The sequence below is a fragment of the Aptenodytes patagonicus genome, chromosome 2, assembly GCF_965638725.1.
Source record: "Aptenodytes patagonicus chromosome 2, bAptPat1.pri.cur, whole genome shotgun sequence".
NCBI classification, from domain to species: Eukaryota; Metazoa; Chordata; class Aves; order Sphenisciformes; family Spheniscidae; genus Aptenodytes; species Aptenodytes patagonicus.
This window is the reverse complement of record NC_134950.1, coordinates 21,037,886-21,057,580: the sequence shown is the minus strand read 5'-3', so window position 1 is coordinate 21,057,580 and position 19,695 is coordinate 21,037,886. Positions and strand designations below refer to the sequence as shown.

Sequence of the window (19,695 nt, the reverse complement as noted above, 5' to 3'; positions counted from 1 at the left end):
TTGGTTTGAAATATTTGACTAAATATATTCGGTTATGGTAACAGAAATTTGAATGTATCAAAATGGGAGTATAACTAATCCCATTGTAGCATGAAAACCTAACATCTCATTCATGTAAGTATTTTGGGCTCCTTAATAGCAGATATTTAACTGTTGAAGGTGGAGGCCTTGTGACAGAGCCCTAACTTCTTAACAGATTCATCTCAAAAAATGCATGTGTGTGTATAAATGGATATGTTAAAAAAACACTTCTAGAGATGTAGAATTAAATGTTTTCTGTTGAATCATATAAGTACACTGTTGCATTGTCTTTATCATAAATATCAGGCCAATTAGTATCAAAAAGTAGAGTATACTTCAGGTACAAATTGTTGTTGATTTGGCTTACGAAACGGAGGTTGTCAAAATACAGTGCCCCAATAAAAAGAACGGTTCCTAAATTGTGTTATTTATTTAAGATCTTTATTGTTTATGCATAGGCTGTATGCATTTGCTACAAACAGGATATTTGCAAAGTTAAACACTAATGCTCTTTGTTTCATTAAAAAAGCATTAAATACTCTACTTATCAAACAGCATTTAGGCAAAATATCCCAACTGATTAGGTTGAATATACAGGAGCTCTAGATCATCTCCCCTCTAGGCAAAACCAGACTGGGTATGATATAAAACCAATTAAATACAGTAGTTCCAGAAATGTGCTTCCCTGTAGTCGGCACTGGTGAGGCTGCACCTCAAATACTGTGTTCAGTTTTGGGCTCCTCACTACAAGAAAGACTTTGAGGTGCTGGAGCATGCCCAGAGAAGGGCAACGAGGCTGGTGAGGGGTCTGGAGAACAAGTCTTCTGAGGAGCGGCTGAGGGAACTGGGGTTGTTTAGCCTGGAGAAAAGGAGGCTGAGGGGAGACCTCATCGCTCTCTACAACTCCCTGAAAGGAGGTTGTAGCGAGGTGGGTGTTGGTCTCTTCTCCCAAGTAACTAGCGATAGGACGAGAGGAAATGGCCTCAAGTTGGCCAGGGGAGGTTTAGATTGGACGTGAGGAAACATGTCTTTACTGAAAGAGTGGTTAAACATTGGAACAGGCTGCCCGGGGAAGAGGTTGAGTCACCACCCCTGGAAGTATTTAAAAGATGTGTAGCTGTGGTGCTTAGGGACATGGTTTAGTGGTGGACTTGGCGGTGCTAGATTAACGGTTGGACTTGATGATCTTAAGGGTCTTTTCCAACCTAAATGATTCTAGGATTCTAAATGTTGCTTGCCTCATGGGGTCAATCTCCTATTTAGTCTTCCTTCATTAATAGCTTCCTGGATAGCAGCAAGTACTTATGCAGTTAATTGATTCCCAGTTATCAGTGGTTTATATTGGTCAAATTCTTAAAGCATTGCAGAGGAATGAAGTCCCTATTCTAGCAGCCGGTTGTCTGTTATACAGAGTCACCGGGAGCAAGCTGTGTAACTGGTGAATTAGATGTCTGCCCACGGGGCTGTAGTCAGCAGCCTGTGACAGTACTGAGAGAGGAAAATGAATTTAACACGCACGTTGCCTCAATTTTTTTCAGACACTGGCCAGAAGAAGACCCCAGACAAGAAAGATGGGCGACGAATGTCTTTTCAAAAGCCTAAAGGGACTATTGAATATTCTGTAAGTTACTGCTTTATTGTTAGAATGTCATTGCATAACAAGTGCAGACTTAAAGTTTCATTACAAAATATAAGCAAAACAGTAATGTGCATTACCTTTAATCTTAGAATTCTGTGTATCTGATACCTTATTTTGACAGGAATTAAATCTGGAATTAGCTAATAGTACTTGAGTAATGCTTTTTTTAAATTTGGCTTTTTTTCTTTAAGTTACTTTTTTCTTAAAAAAAAAACCCCAACCTAATCAATCTGTTGACTAGTTCACTTTTAGGTAACTAGTTAGAAATGGTAAATAACATTAATTATAAAATCTTGTGCAAGTTCCCTGCTTTCAGCATTATAAATAAACTGTTGACATCAGGAGAAATAACAGAATGAAGGGGGGGGGGGGGGGGCTATATCTTGATAGTGACCTTCTGGCATTCTCCTAATAATTTTCATAGATCTATACCTTTTACTGTACAGATCTGTTTCCGCAGCAGTATCTGAAAATGGAGCCTTTCTCTGCCTGTTCTGTTCTTGAAATGACCCTCAAACTGTACTGCAGTCAGCTTTTCACATTTGTGGTTACTAAGGGAAACTGAAGTGAGAAGTATCTGTCTTGTGTTATATACTGAAAATATAATTAAGCCTTTAAATACTGCTTATGGGGTTGACATTAAAATAGGGAAAGTCTGTCACAGTTATCTTTGAATGCTTTTGAAGTCGGACATGATAAAATGAAAATGAGAACTTCTTTGTAAAAAGTCTTTACTTGACCTTTTGGTGTTCTCTTATCCAAGAATAAGAGATATGGGGGAGACTTAACTCTTAATGTTACATTAAGCCAAGTGGTGATATGGCTTAACTACTGAGAAGGCTGTGATAGTCGTTTGGAGAGAGACAGAGGATGTGTGTATTGGAGCGAGAAGCACTTCATTAGTGTGGCTTATATTGGGAAATTGAATATCATTCTAGCCTATACTAAAGACTTCCTTGAAGTTGAAATTCAGAAAAGAAATTTCTTCTGCTTAAGTTCTAGCAGCTGAAGAATGGTAAAGTAAATGTGACTGTTGTTTGTATTACATTAACCCCATTTTGTCTGAAATAACTGGAAAAAATGCTCAGGTGTAACTCTGTAAAACTGGGGTTCCTCTTCAGTCAGTAAATCCCTTAACTTGTCTCTTGCCACCATGTGCATGCATGTAAGATTCCAGGCAAAGCTAAAGCACCAAGCTTTCCTTTTTTATATTAGTATGTTTGTGTGAAGTTGTCATGGACATGTACTTCTGCAGGTTTTTGTGTTCCAGTAGGTGGGGTTTTAGTTGCTAAAATAACTTTCTTAATACATACTGAAGTATGTATAATTTCCTTGTGAGTCAAAAAGACGATTCGCAAGAATCAAAGACTTCTTGTCTTTAAACTTAGTCCAGCGTCTAAAGGAGCCTGTTGTGTGTATGGAACACGGTGTGTGTGGAACACAGTGCATTTCAGCTTCACAAGTGCAGTATTCTGTCTGGTCTTGCTGTACCTCTCACTTGTGAAGTACTTGATGTTACTTAAGTTTTCAGAGCTTTTGGTTATGTCCTGCACACATATCTTAATAAAATGCACAGATCTAACCTTTAAGAACCAAGGTTATGTTCACTATATGTATAAGAAAGGCCTGGTAACTATTGTGATAATTTGCTACTGTTATTATTTATGACTTTATACCCCATGGAGAGATGAACTTATGCCTGGTTTCTGCCTTCATCCTACTACCTCTCAAAGCAACAACACGCACACACACACATATACACACACACATATATTTATATGTCTGCATGTGTTGCTGCTTTGAGGATTAGTAGGACGGAAGCAGAAACCGGGCTCCCCACCCCACCCAGTATTGTTGAAAAGTTAGTGGAGTTTTTTTGCTTGTTGTTTTAATAATAATTTAATGTGTTAGTTTTTCCAGTGGCTACGTGGTTTTAAGAGGGAAGGGCCTATTTGTATTCCTGAAGTTCAGAGTGAGATAGAATCTCACTGATGCAAACTATGGGTTTTTAAGGTGAAATACACTTCCCACCACAATTTTTTTTAAAAAAGAAAATCATTACTTTGGGGACAAATAAACAAAAAAATATATTTTCTTTTTAAAGATAAAGGCAGTTGATGTTACAGATTTTAATCTAAAATTCCCAAAGTATGAAAACTTGGAGCTACTGTTCTGTATGTACCACCAGTGAGAAGATGTCAGCAGATGTGGTACTAAGTGAAGAAAGCAAGTCCTAAGCTTACCCAGGCTAGTAGGTTTAGAAGAATGTCACTAAGTTAACTTTCAGTGACTGCCTCCAAAAGATACAGAAAATTCCGGTTTTATTTTCACTCTTATTGATTAGTCAGTGAACAGATTTTTTTCTTTTTAAGTTAATATAGTTTCTCTTCTTCTGAATGTCAGTCAACAGATTAGATGCAAATTGATATTATCTGTTATTTCAGAATTCACAGTTGGTGCTCCAAGCCAATTGTTTTCCCCTTCAGCATTCAGCTGATGCATGTGAACAGGCTCTAAGGACCAACAGAGCAGATAGTTTAGGAGAATTATTGTTACTAGCTAGAACTTTTAGTCCTTTTTATGTTGTAAAAATAGCATTTTTACATTGCTTATTTGACATCGTTATATTACCATTGCGTTAGAAATATTTTGTGTTATATGTTGTACAAACACAACCAGTGCCTGCCTACAAGTGTTAGAAGAGCTAACTAGAGATAAATAAAGGAGCATAAGCAGACAGCGTTGGCCACTGATCACCAATGATACTAGCATGGTAGCAGTTGCATGACTTCAACAAAAGCCTTCTAACCCCTCTTCCTCTTCAGGAGAAAAAGGAAATAATTGTGGCTATTTACAGGTAGTTGTTTTTTTTCCTCAAGTGCAAAGCACTTTTTGTTTGGAAAAAAAAAGTTACAAGTGAGCAATGGAGGCAGATGATCTGGTTTATCTCTGTTGGAGGCTTCACTGTAAAACTTTCTCTTTCCTGCCCTACTCCCTCCTCTTTAACTCCTTGGGGATTGAAGGCTGTGCTTTTCTCCTGAAATAGCAGATCAGCACTGTAACACACACAGAGTGCGTTGTCCAGATCATGAGAATAGCCTGATATCAGTTAATGAAGGTCACATAAGTTTATAGTAGACCAGAGTCTTAAGACTGAATTTTAAGTTTAACACAGACTCCTCAGTGTCGAACTGCTGGTCTTCCTGCATGTGATCTTTTCCCAGTTATTTAGTGCCAAGTTATTTAGTGCCATCCGGAAACTGGGTCTTGACTCTCTCGTTTTAGTTAGAAACCAGTTAGATAAGTATACTGAGAACAAAACTGCAGCGGCTTCTGAAGTCAGCTTCTTAAGGTAAAGCAAGGAGGAATTTTTGATCCTTTCTTAGCTCAAGGGCCGTGGGTGGCAAGTGCTTTTGTGGTGACCATCAAACAGGTGAAAGTTAGCTAGAATTTGAACCTACATGAATACTTGGAATTTCTTGTTGTAATGACTTGCTGAACATGTTTATTTTGAGAGTAGATAAATGGTGAGTATCTGCTAATATCTTTCTAAAGGAACTGTGGATTTTGCTTTTAATCCTAGGGTAGCTTGGATAGAGAGTGCTAAAGGTTGTCTGTTCTGGTGCAGCTAGTTTTATTGTCATTGTAAGCCTTTACATGATGTTTAGACTACTACACACTTAACAGTTTTTGCTTTTTTCCTTGTACTACCGTTTCAAAACCGGGTATTGTGTTCTTGTCTGACTGTCACTTTTCTTTGAGCATGCTGCTGTCATAGTCTTTTTCCCAATTTTGGGGAATTTGGAAGATGTAGATCATAATGATGGCATATTACTTGACCTGTTGTATCTTTTGCCTAATTTAAAAATGGTTTTTGGAGTTGCTTTTATGATATTTACAAGTTCCGTTTTCCTGATGTTGCATATTATAGAAATTAGACCTATTAACAATTAGTTAATATAGTCATAATCTGTTATTTCTAAGGGCTTGGGTACAGCACCAAAGTTGTTGTGTCCTCTTCTCCCCTTTGTCCTCACCCCTCCTTCTAGTCTTCCCATCCCTTTAATTTTGTTAGTTCCTTTTAATGCTCTTAAACCATTGTTTTGTTGTTTTCTGGTTCTTGAACAACTAGTCTTGAAATACTTAAAAAAAATTTAAATAATTCTTTGTGCACTCTGATTAATATGTATTCAATGTATAATTTTTAACAGAAGAATGAGTGAACTCCAATTGTTGAGATGCAATGATAGTAAAGTTTATTAAAATATCAGAAGAGAATTTGTTTAAATAAGGTTTTTAAATAACTTTGCCAGCTGTTAAACTGACAGAAATGAAGGCAGTTTGAACCATAGTCAGTGCTTAATCTGGGTGCACACAAGCACAACTGGCAAATATGGGTATGTAATTAGTGCACCACTAGTGGAAAAGGGGTAATGGGATGTATCTCTGTTCAAATGGGGACACAATGATTTGAAGAGAGTGTTTGATTTAGGATTTATTGGAAAACGAGGATGGAAGGTGTGGCTCTTCCTGTGTCTAATCATATCTGTAAAAACTGATTTTAGCTAACTTAGAATTTTAGACTTACTTGTATACATATGTAAGTGACTACATAAGGTAAAATAACTAGGTAGTAAGGCCTTATGTGCCATATCTCTACATAAGAGTTGATGACTAGAAGCTCTTGCTACTGAGTATAGGAAAGCTACTTATATTTTAAGAAGCTCTCCTTCAACAGAAGTTTGTGTGCATTAAGTTTAACGCAGTCCTGACTAAGTGATTCTTGTTTTCTTTTTATGTTTTCATTAACTGGTAATGCAATTATCATGCAAAGCCAATGTATGATACGTATTGAACCATTTCAAAGCACCAGTTGGCCTGCTCAAGTCCATTTCAGATTGTTTCAGGGAATAAAATAGTGTTTTCACATCTGGTGGTTGTTTTTCAGAGGTTTACTTGTATTTGAACAAATCTTGCAATTCTGTTAAAATCATGAAACAATGTAATCACTGTTCATCATCCCTCTCTCTTCTCAAAAGGGAAAATTGTCCCATGAAGATTCAACGTAGTGCTTTAATATCCAAATATTTATATAAAGTTCTTAATATGCAGAATAGAATTTAAATAGCTACATGCATAATGTATGGAAAGTTTGTTTCCTGGGAGAGAAGGAATGACTTTTTGCCCTGTCTTCCAGTATTGAATTGATGGGGGGGGAAATGATTGGAAAAGCTGGGGGGTGGCTGTGGTATGTGGTGATGTGTTTTTTCTTTGTTAGTTCTTAAACTATGCTTTTCCACAAAATTATTCTTTCAGCTTTTGGCTGTTCAGATTCTATTTTTTTTTTTTTTAAATTGTAGAAAGCCCAAAATTGGAAAATAGGCCTTTGAATATAGGGAGGTACTTCAGGAAGCCTTTATTACATGAACAGTTTCTTTGTTTTAAGAAGGTATCAGTGCTGGTCTCTGAAATCTCATGTAGTGTGGAGATTCATCTGTGCAAACTTTACAGCCAAATAAGAAAAGGAAGCTGATATTTGCTGTTCTTGTGTTAGTGATTTGTGAGATAAACCCTTTAGTTGCCAAGAGATCTCATCAGGTGGTTTTATTTCTGAAGGCTGAAAAGAGTGAATGCACTCTTAAAGGGCTTAAGTTTTGTGGTTTTTATTTGAATGCTTTTAATTTATTTTATATCATATCATAAGTTAGTCTAAAATCTCAAATATTTCAATCATAAGTGATACCTAAAGAATATCTACCTAGCAGCTAACCATTGTCTTCCAACACTTCTGTGAGAGCAAACTTTTGAATTAGGCAAAGCTTTTGAATATCACTTTACAGTTTGTTTTAGCAAACCTTCTGCAGTATGTAGAGCTTCTGATGGAAACACTACTGTTCTTTGATTTTATAGTCTATGGAACAAGTAGTACATACCTGGTCAGGTTAGGGTCCTGTTTTGATTTCTGCTTTAGTACAAATTAAAAGTGGCATACAAGAATATTCTTATTTTTTTCATATCTATGTGATCATACAGTACTGAATTACTAAGAGGTGCTGTAATACAGTCTTTCATACCTGAAATACCAGTAGAGAGAGAGATTTGCTGCTTTGTTTAGCTTAATGGCTTCCTATATAGAGAATTGTCATAATAGAATTAGGAATTTATCTAAAAAAAGCTAATTGCCATTTCTTTGGCAATACCTATCTTTTTTTCTTTAGTGAATCTAGGCTGACAAATGCGCCTTTACAAAATGATAATGAATTCTGTATGGAAAGGAATTCTTTAACTCTTACTTGTGAACCTTAATTATGATGTTATCCCAAACCACGCCCTGTTTTTATCTGTTGAATCATAACAGACTTCAAAGTATGTTATATTTGTAGCACTTTTTCTTGCAGGACAACCCACTTCTCTATTTAAAGGATGTAGTTTGCTTCTCTTACATCTGTCAGTTGCACTTTTTTATTCCTGTGCTGTCAACGTGTGTTTACCAACATGACATAACTTTGAAGCGAAAGAGTTTCTTTTCCTAAATTCTTTTGGGGCTAGTGTTCTGTTCAGTGTTAAGTTTTGGAATGTTTAAGTGGGGAATGCATTTTGAGGAGCAATTATTTAACTTTTTATATACTACTTCTGCTTTGCAGCCAGTAGGAACTCTGTCTGCCAGCTATTCTTGCAATGCAAATAAAATGTATTGAAATATTAAATTTAATCACCCAATGTTAACTAGCACTATAACCTGTAGATACATATTCTTCCGCTCTGGCAAAATGTTTGCTGCTTCTGTAAAGAATAAATGTGCCTTGTTGCATTCTACTGAAAGCAAAACATATAATGCTTATTAGTTATATGGAATATACTAACTCAACTGGAACAGTCCATAATAGAGTATGGCTGGAAGCAGGCTAGCCCAATGTATGCTTTATTACTTACCTCCACTGCAATCCAGCTACTGAAATAGAGCGGTTTAGTCTTTAGGTTCCAAACACTGCCTTTTTCTGTGTCGCTGTGTAAGGTCAAGGTCTAATCTCAGAGCAAGCAGTACGAAAAGCTATTAAAACATGTATGCTCCGAGACTTTTCCTTCCCTACCCTCAATTTTTTTCTGCCTCCGTTCAATCGTTCAAGCAGAAGTAAAGGGTATCTACCTTTTAAGTCTAGCGACCGTTGACAAGACATACAAGACATGTTGCTCCCACATTTTTGTTAAGGAAGTGAGTGAAGAGCAGAAGATACCTGGTGGGTTTGCAGTCAACTAATGATATCCGCTGGCTTTCTCAAAACAGTTGTGTGTAGAACATACGCTATGAAGAAAAACGTGGTTTTGTCTTTCACTTTTTTCTCCCTTCCCTACTTTTCCCTTGAAAATTAAGTAAACAAAAGGGAATTTAAGAGAAAGCATTTTTTTTCTGTAATTGTCAAGAAAACTTAAAAGTTAAGTGAATAGCCTGAAAATAGAAGGAAGATTAAACCTGTGAATAATTAGTCTAATACTTACTATTTATATAGTGTGGAAGGTGTATATCTTCTGCAGATGTAGTAAGGGGGGCAAATGAGAAGACATTTAAGACAGGAGTCAGTGGAATCTTTCTAGCTGTGCTCCATATTTAGCAACACAAATGTAGCTTTGCTTTTATTGCTTCATCTTATCTTAACTGATAAGATTTATTTTTCCTGGTACAGTGTTTATGAAGCCCTGTGCCAATATGCAGTAAACTTCTTTTGGTTGTATGCTCCCTTGTCATATTATCTTCACCATTCTTAAATGCTTGCTATGAATTCTTTATTCTGAAATCCTCCCTGTGAATAAAACTTTTTTCCCTTTGCTTTTTTCTGTTGGTTCATATTGAATACATTTTGGGAGATGGGGGTGAAAATAAGAGCTTGAAAAAAATCCTTTCCTTACTTGGGAATCACCCGCTCAAAATGCTTATGCTCCATCTGCTGTCACACTGGTTGAGCTGTTTTGCTTCAGTATTTTTTACTTTTTATCTCAGTGATGGATTTTACTTGAAAGTCAGGTTAACAGAAGCGTATTTCAATAGGAAGTGAGTGTGTTTGCCTTTATAGAGTTTGCTTCAGCTTTCTATAAGTGAAGAACAGAGAAGAGGAGTTGAAGAGGGAGGATGAAGGGTTCTGTCAAACCAGTCAATCGTGTATTGGTCTAGTGGTACCCAGCAGTGAATTTATAGACCAGAAGTTCTGGTGCAATGACTGACACTTCTGGCCACCTGGAAACATAGTGGGTAGGCAGGTGTCCTTATATGGGGTTGCAATAGACTAGTATTTAGGGGGTAGGTATGGGGTTTTTGTTGGTTTTTTTTTGGGGGGAGGCAATCATAAGATATGAAGACTTAAAGTTCATTAAAATCTTGGTAAATCTACATGTGATAAAATTTGTAAGCCACTATTTGAACTAACTGCTTACAGGTTTGTTTTTCTTTTTTTTTCCCCAATTGATACAGGTGGAATCAAGAGATACTTTAAACAGTATTGCCTTGAAATTTGATACAACACCCAATGAACTGGTTCAATTAAATAAGCTTTTCTCCAGAGCAGTCGTTCCTGGACAGGTACTATTACACTATATATATTACTTACCCAACAAAGACCTTTTTCCCTGTATTTCTCATCTCTACCAGAGAAAGTGTTCAAGTACTTCTCTTAAGGGTTTTCCTATTGGCTTTGTAAAAGACTTTTTTTCATTTACTCTAGTTTGTGAATTCCTTGTGCCTATTAAATAACTGCCTAAAAAGAGAACATGTAACGAAGCTACCTGTCTCTTAAATAAGATCAGGGGACTTGTAAAACTAAATATACTTAATAGTAGGTGCAAGCTAAATTGTTACTTTGCAAATATAGCAGGCTGTTTACCAACTCTAGCTCAGACGACAAATTCAGGGTACAGCTTACAAACAACATTCCTGACTGCATGTTACTGCCTGTAGTTCTATTTTAATAAATTGGATAATGTTTCCATTCCACCCTGAACACTTGCTGTCTTTACTGGCAGTATAGAAACTATCATTCACTTCTTATAGGTCACTATTGCTTACATCTTTTTCTTTCCCTTTTTTTGCCTTCATTCTTCACTTCTCTTTGAAAGCCAGGCCTGGAAACAAGTGATAAGTCAGCTATGGTATTAGCCCTTTGTTTGAAGAAGGAGAGAAAAAAAAAAAAAGCCCTCTGTTTATTTCTGATTATTGCAAAACTTTGCCTAGGTAGCTTGAATGCTTGTGGTGGCCAAAATAATGTATTTAAGGTGTGAATAACTTCAGTTGATTTTTTTTTTTAAACATTCAGTGCTAAGAGCTATGTCTATGAACTTGTTCCCCAGACTGTTTCTTGGTTGCTCAAATAGTGGAGTCATAGCAAGAGAAATAATTGGGCAGGTCTTCCTTGGACACTGTATCGTGTGTTTCTGGCATGCTCTATACTTCTAATGCTTTCTATCTGAACTTTTTCCTCAATTATTATGACTAAAGATCAGTCTTACCTCAAGATAGCATTTAAAAACTTTAAAAACTAAAATTAAGAAGTACTTTGTGTGGTATTGTTTATTCCCTCAATTCATAATTTCTGTTAAAATTAACGGGAGCAGGAATGATTTTGTATAGCTTATTTTGAGAAAGCATAGCAAATATAGCTGAAGTAGTGGGAAATCTAAAGTAAACCTGAAAGCATAACTTCTAACTACATTATATCTTCTTTATAGATTTTGTATGTTCCTGACCCAGACTACATTTCTAGTGTGGACAGCTCCCCCTCTCTAAGTCCTATAAGTCCCCTATCACCTACATCTTCCGAAGCAGAACTTGACAAGGCTACAGTAAATGTAGGTATACCTCTTGTCCTTGAAATTAATCTTCCCTTACAAGATAAATGTTACACATGCTATGCTTTCTTCTTAAACTATCCTTTCATTTTGAGGAGAAAGTACTTACAACACTTGAAGTTGAAAAGTAAAATAGTACTTTACTTTAAAAAGTAAATACAAGCTTTTAATCTTTGTAAATGACAGTTTTCCATGTGAAAACTGATTTGAAGGCAAGTTATTTGTGGCAAAATACTATCCTTGCACACTGTTATCTTAAATACTAGTTCCTGTTGCATTTCTGTATTTGTTACCTTTCAGGACTAGTTAAACATTTGTCTCTAATCTGATTGATAGTTTTTGTGACAATGATACATTGGCAAGAATACTCAAGTACCTAAAAGGTGAGGGCTCCCCCCGCTCTCTGTAGAGGTGTGGGAGGAGGTTCTCTGGTTTCATTTAGCAAAACGAAGTAAAGAAAAAAAAAAGTCTGTTTCAGTGAAGGGCTAATACAGAGTTGATTATAGCTGACTTCTACTCAGTAGTTCTACCGTTGTAGACTTTCAAATACTAAAATTGTTTAGCCATCAAAGCTGCTCTGTAATTCAGCTTGAATGTAGATTTTGGCTAGGAGCTAGCTTTGTAAAAAGCATGTCTTTCCAGGAACGTTGGTTTGCTGTCAACAGAATTCCATGGGGAGAACTCCAGCCAGGAAGATGCAGTATCGGAGCCTGAGCTTCTCTGTAATTTATACAATTATGACCTTATTCAGATGTTTCTTAATATGTCACTACTATTCTTTTCCCAGTTACTATTATCTTTTCTCTCAAATTACAAATTTTCTCAATAGCACTTCTTGATAGTGCTCACTCAAGCTGTCAAATGTCTACTCCAGGATTCTGTGTGCTCAAATTTAGGAAGGTTTGAGACTTTAAGCATTTCTTTATTTATTTGCTTGCATGACTTGGTCCAGAGAAGTTTAAATATAAAGGTATTGCTTTGTTGCTGATGTTGTGGTTTAACCCCAGCCGGCAACTAAGCACCACACAGCCACTTGCTCACTCCCCCCCAGCAGGATGGGGGAGAGAATCAGAAGAGTAAAAGTGAGAAAACTCGTGGGTTGAGATAAAGACAGTTTAACAGGTAAAGCAAAAGCCACTCACGCAAGCAAAGCAAACCAAGGAATTCATTCACTCCTTCCCATCGGCAGGCAGGTGTTCAGCCATCTCCAGGAAAGCAGGGCTCCATCATGCGTAACGGTTACTTGGGAAGACAAAACGCTGTAACTCCAAATTTCCCCCCACCTTCCTTCTTCTTCCCCCAGTTTTATAAGCTGAGCATGACATCATATGGTATGGATTATCCCTTTGGTCAGTTGGGGTCAGCTGTCCCAGCTGTGTCCCCTTCCATCTTCTTGTGCACCCCCAGCCTCCTCGCTTGTGCGGTGATGTGAGAAGGAGAAAAGGCCTTGACTCTGTGTAAGCACTGCTCAGCAATAACTAAAACATCCCTGTATTACCAACACTGTTTCCAGCAAATATCCAAAACATAGCCCCATACTAGCTACTATGAAGAAAATTAACTCTACCCCAGCCAAAACCAGCACAGCTGAATAGGTTCCCAAGCTGCATTACAAAGGCTGCGATGACTCTTCTACTGAAAATTACTATTTGGTTTTGCTGTTATACCTTTACTCTGACATAGTATGCCTGTTCTCGTGAGGTGTCTGCTGTCATTTGTACTGAATAATTTCTTTTATGTTAAACTGAAGGTGGTGTAGCACAGTAAATAGACTAGTCTGCAAGAGTACGTTCGTCTATATCAGTCTCAGAACTACTGTAAATGTTAGGATAGGCCTACCCATATAGCATATGTTGTGGAAAGTTACTCAAGGGAAAATTGTTAGTTTTACTACTACAAATCAGAGCTCTTCCTACAGTGCGCTAGATCCTTATTCTTGCTTTTGTATATGCTTGTTTGCATATAGTAGATAGAGGCTTAACAGTTTAACCATACCCGTAACTTTTTTGAAACTTTTTTATTGACTATATGCACATAGCAGAGATAAAAGCTTGAAAGTGTAGAAGAAACAAAGTAGATTAAAATACTTCAAAAGTTAAAGTCCTCTTATGCAAAAGGTTATTTTGTTTAGTGTATTGATGTTGGCAACAATTTGAGTGTTAAATGTCATTTAACTGACACTTAACTGTATTGTTGCAGAACTATTTTGTGCATCTCATTACATGGCATGGATCACTACGAGCAGTTCTTAAAAGTTTCAGGGGAAGTCAAACAAGTGAGCAATGTGGCAATATATAATAAAGTGTTTATGGAATTTTGTTTCTGAGGTCTTTCGAAGTACATGTAAGGGGGGAAGGGATGTTCCTAGATACGGTTTGTCAAAACAAAGCAAAGAACAGAAATCACTTGCACTTGTCAGTGTGGACTCTGTGCGTGTCTGTGTTTGGTTCTGTTTTTTAAACAGTCTCTCCAGCAACACAAAAAGCACTCAACTTCTATTTGAGCAGTTAAGGCTGGAGAGTTTTGTTCTTCATCATAGCACCTGTTTTCCATGTTTCTCTTTTCTCTTTGCTGATTGCTATCCTTATGAACAAGAGAAATACTAGCATACGTTCTCTAATGCTCTGTATTGATGTCTGTCGTCTTTGACTCTCCTCCAGTTTTTATTCTAGATCTGCAGTTTAAGCACATTTCAAGGTAAAGAGGGTATGATACTCTGCCTGTATAATGTAAAGGGGTCTTCCCTCTGTGCTATGGTCATTGAAATCAATGTGTTCTTGCTAGAAATTGAATAGGATGATTAACCAATATCTGAACCTCTGTTGAAGCAAAATATAAACTATGATGTGCTTTGTTCTTTTGTTTCTGTTTTATCAAACATTGGAGTAACTTACCACAACCATGTGGCTAAATACAAACCAGCATGTGGTTAATACAAGACCTGCATAACCCTGTTAAGTTTTTTACGTTGCTACACTTAAGCTAAGATTTCAGTGTGTATTTCAATAAGTTTGTTAGTGTCAGTGTTTATGTAAGAACTCAGCTTAGATTTTTAAGCCTTTCTTATGCTGCTGGGTTTTGTGAAGGGTTTCTTCATTCAGCTGTCAGATGCAAGTATTTGAGAAGATCCAATAAGCTTTACTACCTATAAAACTTAAAATCCACTTCAAAATAATATGTAGTGACAAGGGTATTGTCATTAAATTTGAAAGTCTGTCACCAGTATTATTCCTGCTTCTGTGTCACGTAGCAATATGAACGAGAAATAGCTGGCTTATTCACAGTGGACTTGGATATCAGCTGGGGACTCTTGCAGTCACTTGCTAAGTTATATGCAGTCACAAAGGTGACCACATAATTTTTAGGAGAAAGGCATATATAGAAGGAGAACTCGTCTCCAGGAAGTTTGCTTTTAAATTATAACTTCATTAGCTTTTTCAGCAAAATTCAGTTCAGTATTCTATCAGTTGTTTTGGTTTTTTTGTTTGCTTTCTAACTAAAATTGAAAGATGCAGGCAAAGGCTAAAGTAGTGCCAGAGAGATGATGAATTGAATACAATTGTGCATGATGTTCCTGGGTATGATTAAAGGGATTTAGCTGCAATCTGTACTAGCGAATAGAACTGAACAGAAAAGCAGAAAACCAAAGGGAATGTAGAAGTTCAGTTTTTATAAATAGTAATATTTTATTAGTAACTAAAAATAGCGATTATGTATGAAACGGAAGCCTTTAAATGTTGATTAAGCTCCAAAACAGGGTTGCTGTGACTATAAAATAGACTTTGGTATTGTCTGTCTACTATACGTGTAGCTTTTATTTGAAAACAATTTTTCACTGTCTGTCCTGTCCCTGGTAGGGTTCCATGTTCACTACTTTCTTGGATGTGCTGTTAGACAGCAAGATAGATAACTCCTGCCCATGAAGATCATGAAGGAAATCCTCTGGAAGTTATATCCAGGCATGTGAAAGACAAAGATGGTTGGGAACAGCCAGAGTAAATTTTCAAAGCATATATCATACCTGACCAAAGTGATTGCTTTCTGTGATAAGATGACTGGCTCAGCAGATAAGGGAAGAGCAGTGCATGTTACTTACCTTGACTATAGCCAGGCCCCTGACACCGTCCCAAAGCAGCCTTGTTACAATACTGGGGAAATGTGAACTGAGTGGAGGGACTATAAAATGGGCTGGAAAAATTGGCAGGATCTTTGGGCTCAAAGTGATTCAGCATTTGTGTGTGGTTGGTTATTTTTTTGTTGGTTGTTTTCTGTTGTGGTGGACAGTTACAAATCCTTGAGGGTCCCTATTGGGGCTAATATTGTTTATAATCTGCCCGTCAGTGACCTGAATAGGGGGACAGAGGACAGAATGCACTGTCAGCAAGCTTGGGGGAGGGGCGGGCAGCAAAAATTAGGGAAAGTGGTCAATACACTGGAAGGAAGGGCGAGGGCTGCTCACCAGAGGGACATCAAGAGTTTGGAGAGATGAAGTAACAGAAACCTCAACAACAGCTAAGACCTGCCTGGGCCAGAAAGAGCCCCATGTGGCAGTACGGGGTGAGGGTTGGCTAGCTACATGGTGTTTTTCTGCAAAGCTGCTAAGGGCCAAGGAGAGGTTGAGGCTAGTGTCTTGGTGGACATGTTGAACAATGTCCACTTGTGATGGTGAAGACTGATCACATGCCAGGTGGCAGATGAAAGAGGAATACCAACAGGTTAAGGAAAATTATTATTCCCTTGTCTGGGGGGCTTCTGAAGCTGCATTTGCAGTGATGTGTCTACTTGTGGCACCTCCAGTACAAGACAAAGGTTGACATGCTGGAGAGAGTCCAGTGGGGGGGCCGTTAAGATTATCAGGGAATGGAAACATATGAGGCACAAGGATTGGATGAGAGTGCTGTTTTTTTTTTATTCTGGAGGAGAAAATACTAATGGACAACCTGATTTCTGTGTTGTACTACCTAGTAGACAGGTTGGAGGGAGGAGGAGAAGAGTTGGGGTCTTTAGAGGTTCATAGTAAAACGATGAGCAGCTGCAAGTTGCTGCACAAGAGGTCCTGGTTAAAGAACAGGAAAATATTTTTCACAATGATGGTGGTTAAACACTGGAGCAGGTTTCTTGGAAAGGCTGTGGAATCTCCAGCCTTGAAGACTTAAACTCAACTGGAAAGGCCATGAGCAACCTGATCTAAATGTAGCCTTAGGCCTGCCTTGAACGCAGGGTTGGATGAGCTGACCTTCCAACACAGTGTATAATATTATGGAAGGATAACAGAAGACATTTAATAGGACTTCTGTTAAAGTTGGAAAATAATCCTTTCTTCTAACTTCTGCTCAAATTTTGCGTGTGACAGTGTATTGGATAGTTTCCTTGTGTGAGTTCTGATCATTATTTTGTTGTTTATTCCCAGGTTGATTCTGAATATCTTTGCCCACTTGCATTTCTTACCATGGGCTGGTTAAGCTGTGCTTCATTAGTTATATACACTTGTCAGATCAAAGCAGTCCTTTAAACTGCAGTGGATTTGGAACCCTATTTTTACATTTGCTTTCATGTCAAAGAAAAAGAACAAAAATTGCACAACAGAAAAATCTCTTAATCTTGAAAAAGGCAGGTTGCTAAGATTTTTGGGTTTTTTATATTCCTTTTTAGGATCCAGATAGAGTCCAACGGAAAGAGTCGGCTGCTTCACCAGCACATGCATGTGTTCGTCCTACAAGAGTGGTATCATCCACCTCTGAAGAGGAGGAAGCATTTACAGAGAAATTTCTAAAAATTAATTGCAAGTACATCACTAATGGCAAGGTACTTAAATGTTCAGGTTTTACTCTTACTGTATGGGATGTAAAAATAAAGTACATTTAAACCACAAGCATACAGTAAAAGTTACTGATAGATAGATCAGCTTATATACATATATGTCTATATAAATATATTCTTTTTTTATTCACTATTTCCTTTGGACTCCCAGACCACTTGTTTCTTAGACATGATGCAAGCCGTTAATACATGATTTAACCTGTGACAAACGTCTCTGTAGCCATGCTGTTAAATGATTCTCTTGTGTTGAGAGCATGAGGTCTGTTTGTTCCTTATGTTAGTACCTCTCAAAAGTAATTCTCTTTACTTACAGTGGAGAAGAACATGCCTTAAACTATAAGAAAATAGGTAGTTGGGTGGCTTCACTTGCATTTTCCTGAAGCAGAATAGTGTGAGCAGAATTAACCTCTGATTCTGTAAACAAACACTTCTGTATTGGCTATAGTATGGTAGAAATCTTGATTTTAATTTGAAGCAGTAGTTACAGTTCTCTCTGTCATTACACAAACACCTCCAAGTTAGTGGCACTTAATTAACTTCCATTCAGCTCACAGGTGCACAAATCTTGTGCGGAGTTTTAGGGACTGAGATGATGTCAAAAGACTTTACTCAGGACGCTTTAGGAAAAAAACCAAAATGTATTGCTCTCCCACCCCACAGAAAAATGACTGTTAGACACTTTAATCATGAAAAATTATGCCTTCACTCAAGCTGAATGAATGCAAAGAAACTCAAAAGTACTTGTAGTACTACCTCCTTCACCTGAAGTTTGGGTATGTATATACAAATACTGCTGATTCTGTGTTGCTCAGTAGGTTTGCAGGTAAGTTGCACTAATGATAAACAGATTAATAAGAATCTCCTAAAACTGCTTTTTTTTTTTGCTGATGGAAAGGATCACAGATCTATGTATGTCTGGACTTGAAGCCTTTTTACATGTACATTGGCAAAAGTTATGTATTAGAAGTTGGTGAGGCAAGTACTGGAAAAGCTTTGTTACTTTGTTCTACTTTGCAGTTAATTTGCTTCACTCCTTGCATTCTGTCCCTAAGTGACTTTTTTCAGGTTGATCCTAGACAAGTCATTATTTCTCAGTTTTAAGTGCTCTGATGCAGAGGAATTGGGAACTGTGAGCCTCTGTTAGAAACTGGCTGTACTGGAAAAATATAATCTAGGGTTAAAATGTATAGCATATTATTTACATGCTGTAATTCCTCAACAGAGTATTATGAGGAGCGTTTACAGCATCTGTCTTTGACTTGCATCTTTACAGCCTGTTTTCTAAGAGCTTCAAGGAGAATTCTGTTTCTAAAGAATATTATATAATCCACCGCAGTATCAGCCCATACTTGGGGAGGTGGGTGGGGAGAGAAATAAATGCTAACTTGCTCAGATTTGAGTGCTAGTTTTAATAAGTTTAGCATGTAATTTAGCCTTTGTCACATGTGGTAGGAATGTCCTCTGGCATGTTGTTTTATCCTCTCCTTCATATATTTCCTGATGATGCAGGATGATAAATGTTCAAAGGTTTTCTGGAGAAAACTTGAAAGATTCATCTTCTGCTTCCCACTCTGGAAGTGATTTTTTTGAAGCTCGTTGTTAACTGTTTTATAGGGCTTCAGATGTGAAGTCTCAGTCATCACTGTGACTGCTTGTAAACGAAAATCTAGTGAAAGCCTCTTTTTCAATGTGTTTAATTTCACATATACGAAAGGGCTTGCATTAAGGTAAGACTGTGTCATTTCTCACTTTTCAAGACTGGTTATTCCGTATATGTTTGGAGTTGGTTTTAGTCACTCCTGTGACTTCCTGGACAAGTGCACAGGAATTCTCTGCGATGCAGTGGCTGGAGCCTGGAAACACTTGCTCTGTTATAATATTTGCTCTCCGTTACCTGGTTATGGCTACTGTTAGAAGCAGAGAGTTGGGCACAGTTAGAAACAGGGTGGTGTGAATATGCCACATCCTGATCAGACAGTAAATCAGGGTAGAGTAACGAGTGTGCTCCAGAGTCACACCTTAACTCACTGTTTATTGTGCATGTAGGCATGCCCTTTCTTGCAGCCACGCTGTTTGCTGCTTTTGTAGAAAAGTATGCTGTTCTGGCTTTTTGTTCTTTGCACTGTTCGTTGGAGGCTCATTTCTAGGTATCTTAAACAGTCTGCTTGATTGAAACTGAAACTAATAGAGGAGCTCTGAAATACTTTGTTCTTTCTTATGCTTGCTAGTTTACTTGCCTTGTTTTGAAAAGTAGTAGGTAAAGGAAAATTTAAGCCTTAGTATTAGTAAAAAAACCCAAACAAAAAACCCCAACCTGGCAATACAGGAACAAAAAGCACAAACACGTTGTTAATGAAGTGACAAGGAGGACACTGATGAGA

General features: G+C 37.5%; 1 protein-coding gene across 7 annotated transcripts in view; it reads left to right on the top strand.

Moving 5' to 3' along the window:
- The window catches only part of OXR1 (oxidation resistance 1), a 305,203-nt gene that overhangs the window by 230,745 nt on the left and 54,763 nt on the right, over window positions 1–19,695 (top strand). For 6 of the 7 annotated variants that reach the window (XM_076329243.1, XM_076329239.1, XM_076329240.1 and 3 more), the window contains 4 exons: window positions 1,560–1,642; window positions 10,125–10,232; window positions 11,375–11,494; window positions 17,147–17,299. In XM_076329243.1, the coding sequence (XP_076185358.1) occupies window positions 1,560–1,642; window positions 10,125–10,232; window positions 11,375–11,494; window positions 17,147–17,299 (464 nt within the window). The remainder of the gene's footprint in view (window positions 1–1,559; window positions 1,643–10,124; window positions 10,233–11,374; window positions 11,495–17,146; window positions 17,300–19,695) is intronic. The other variant, XM_076329242.1, reaches the window with a different exon arrangement.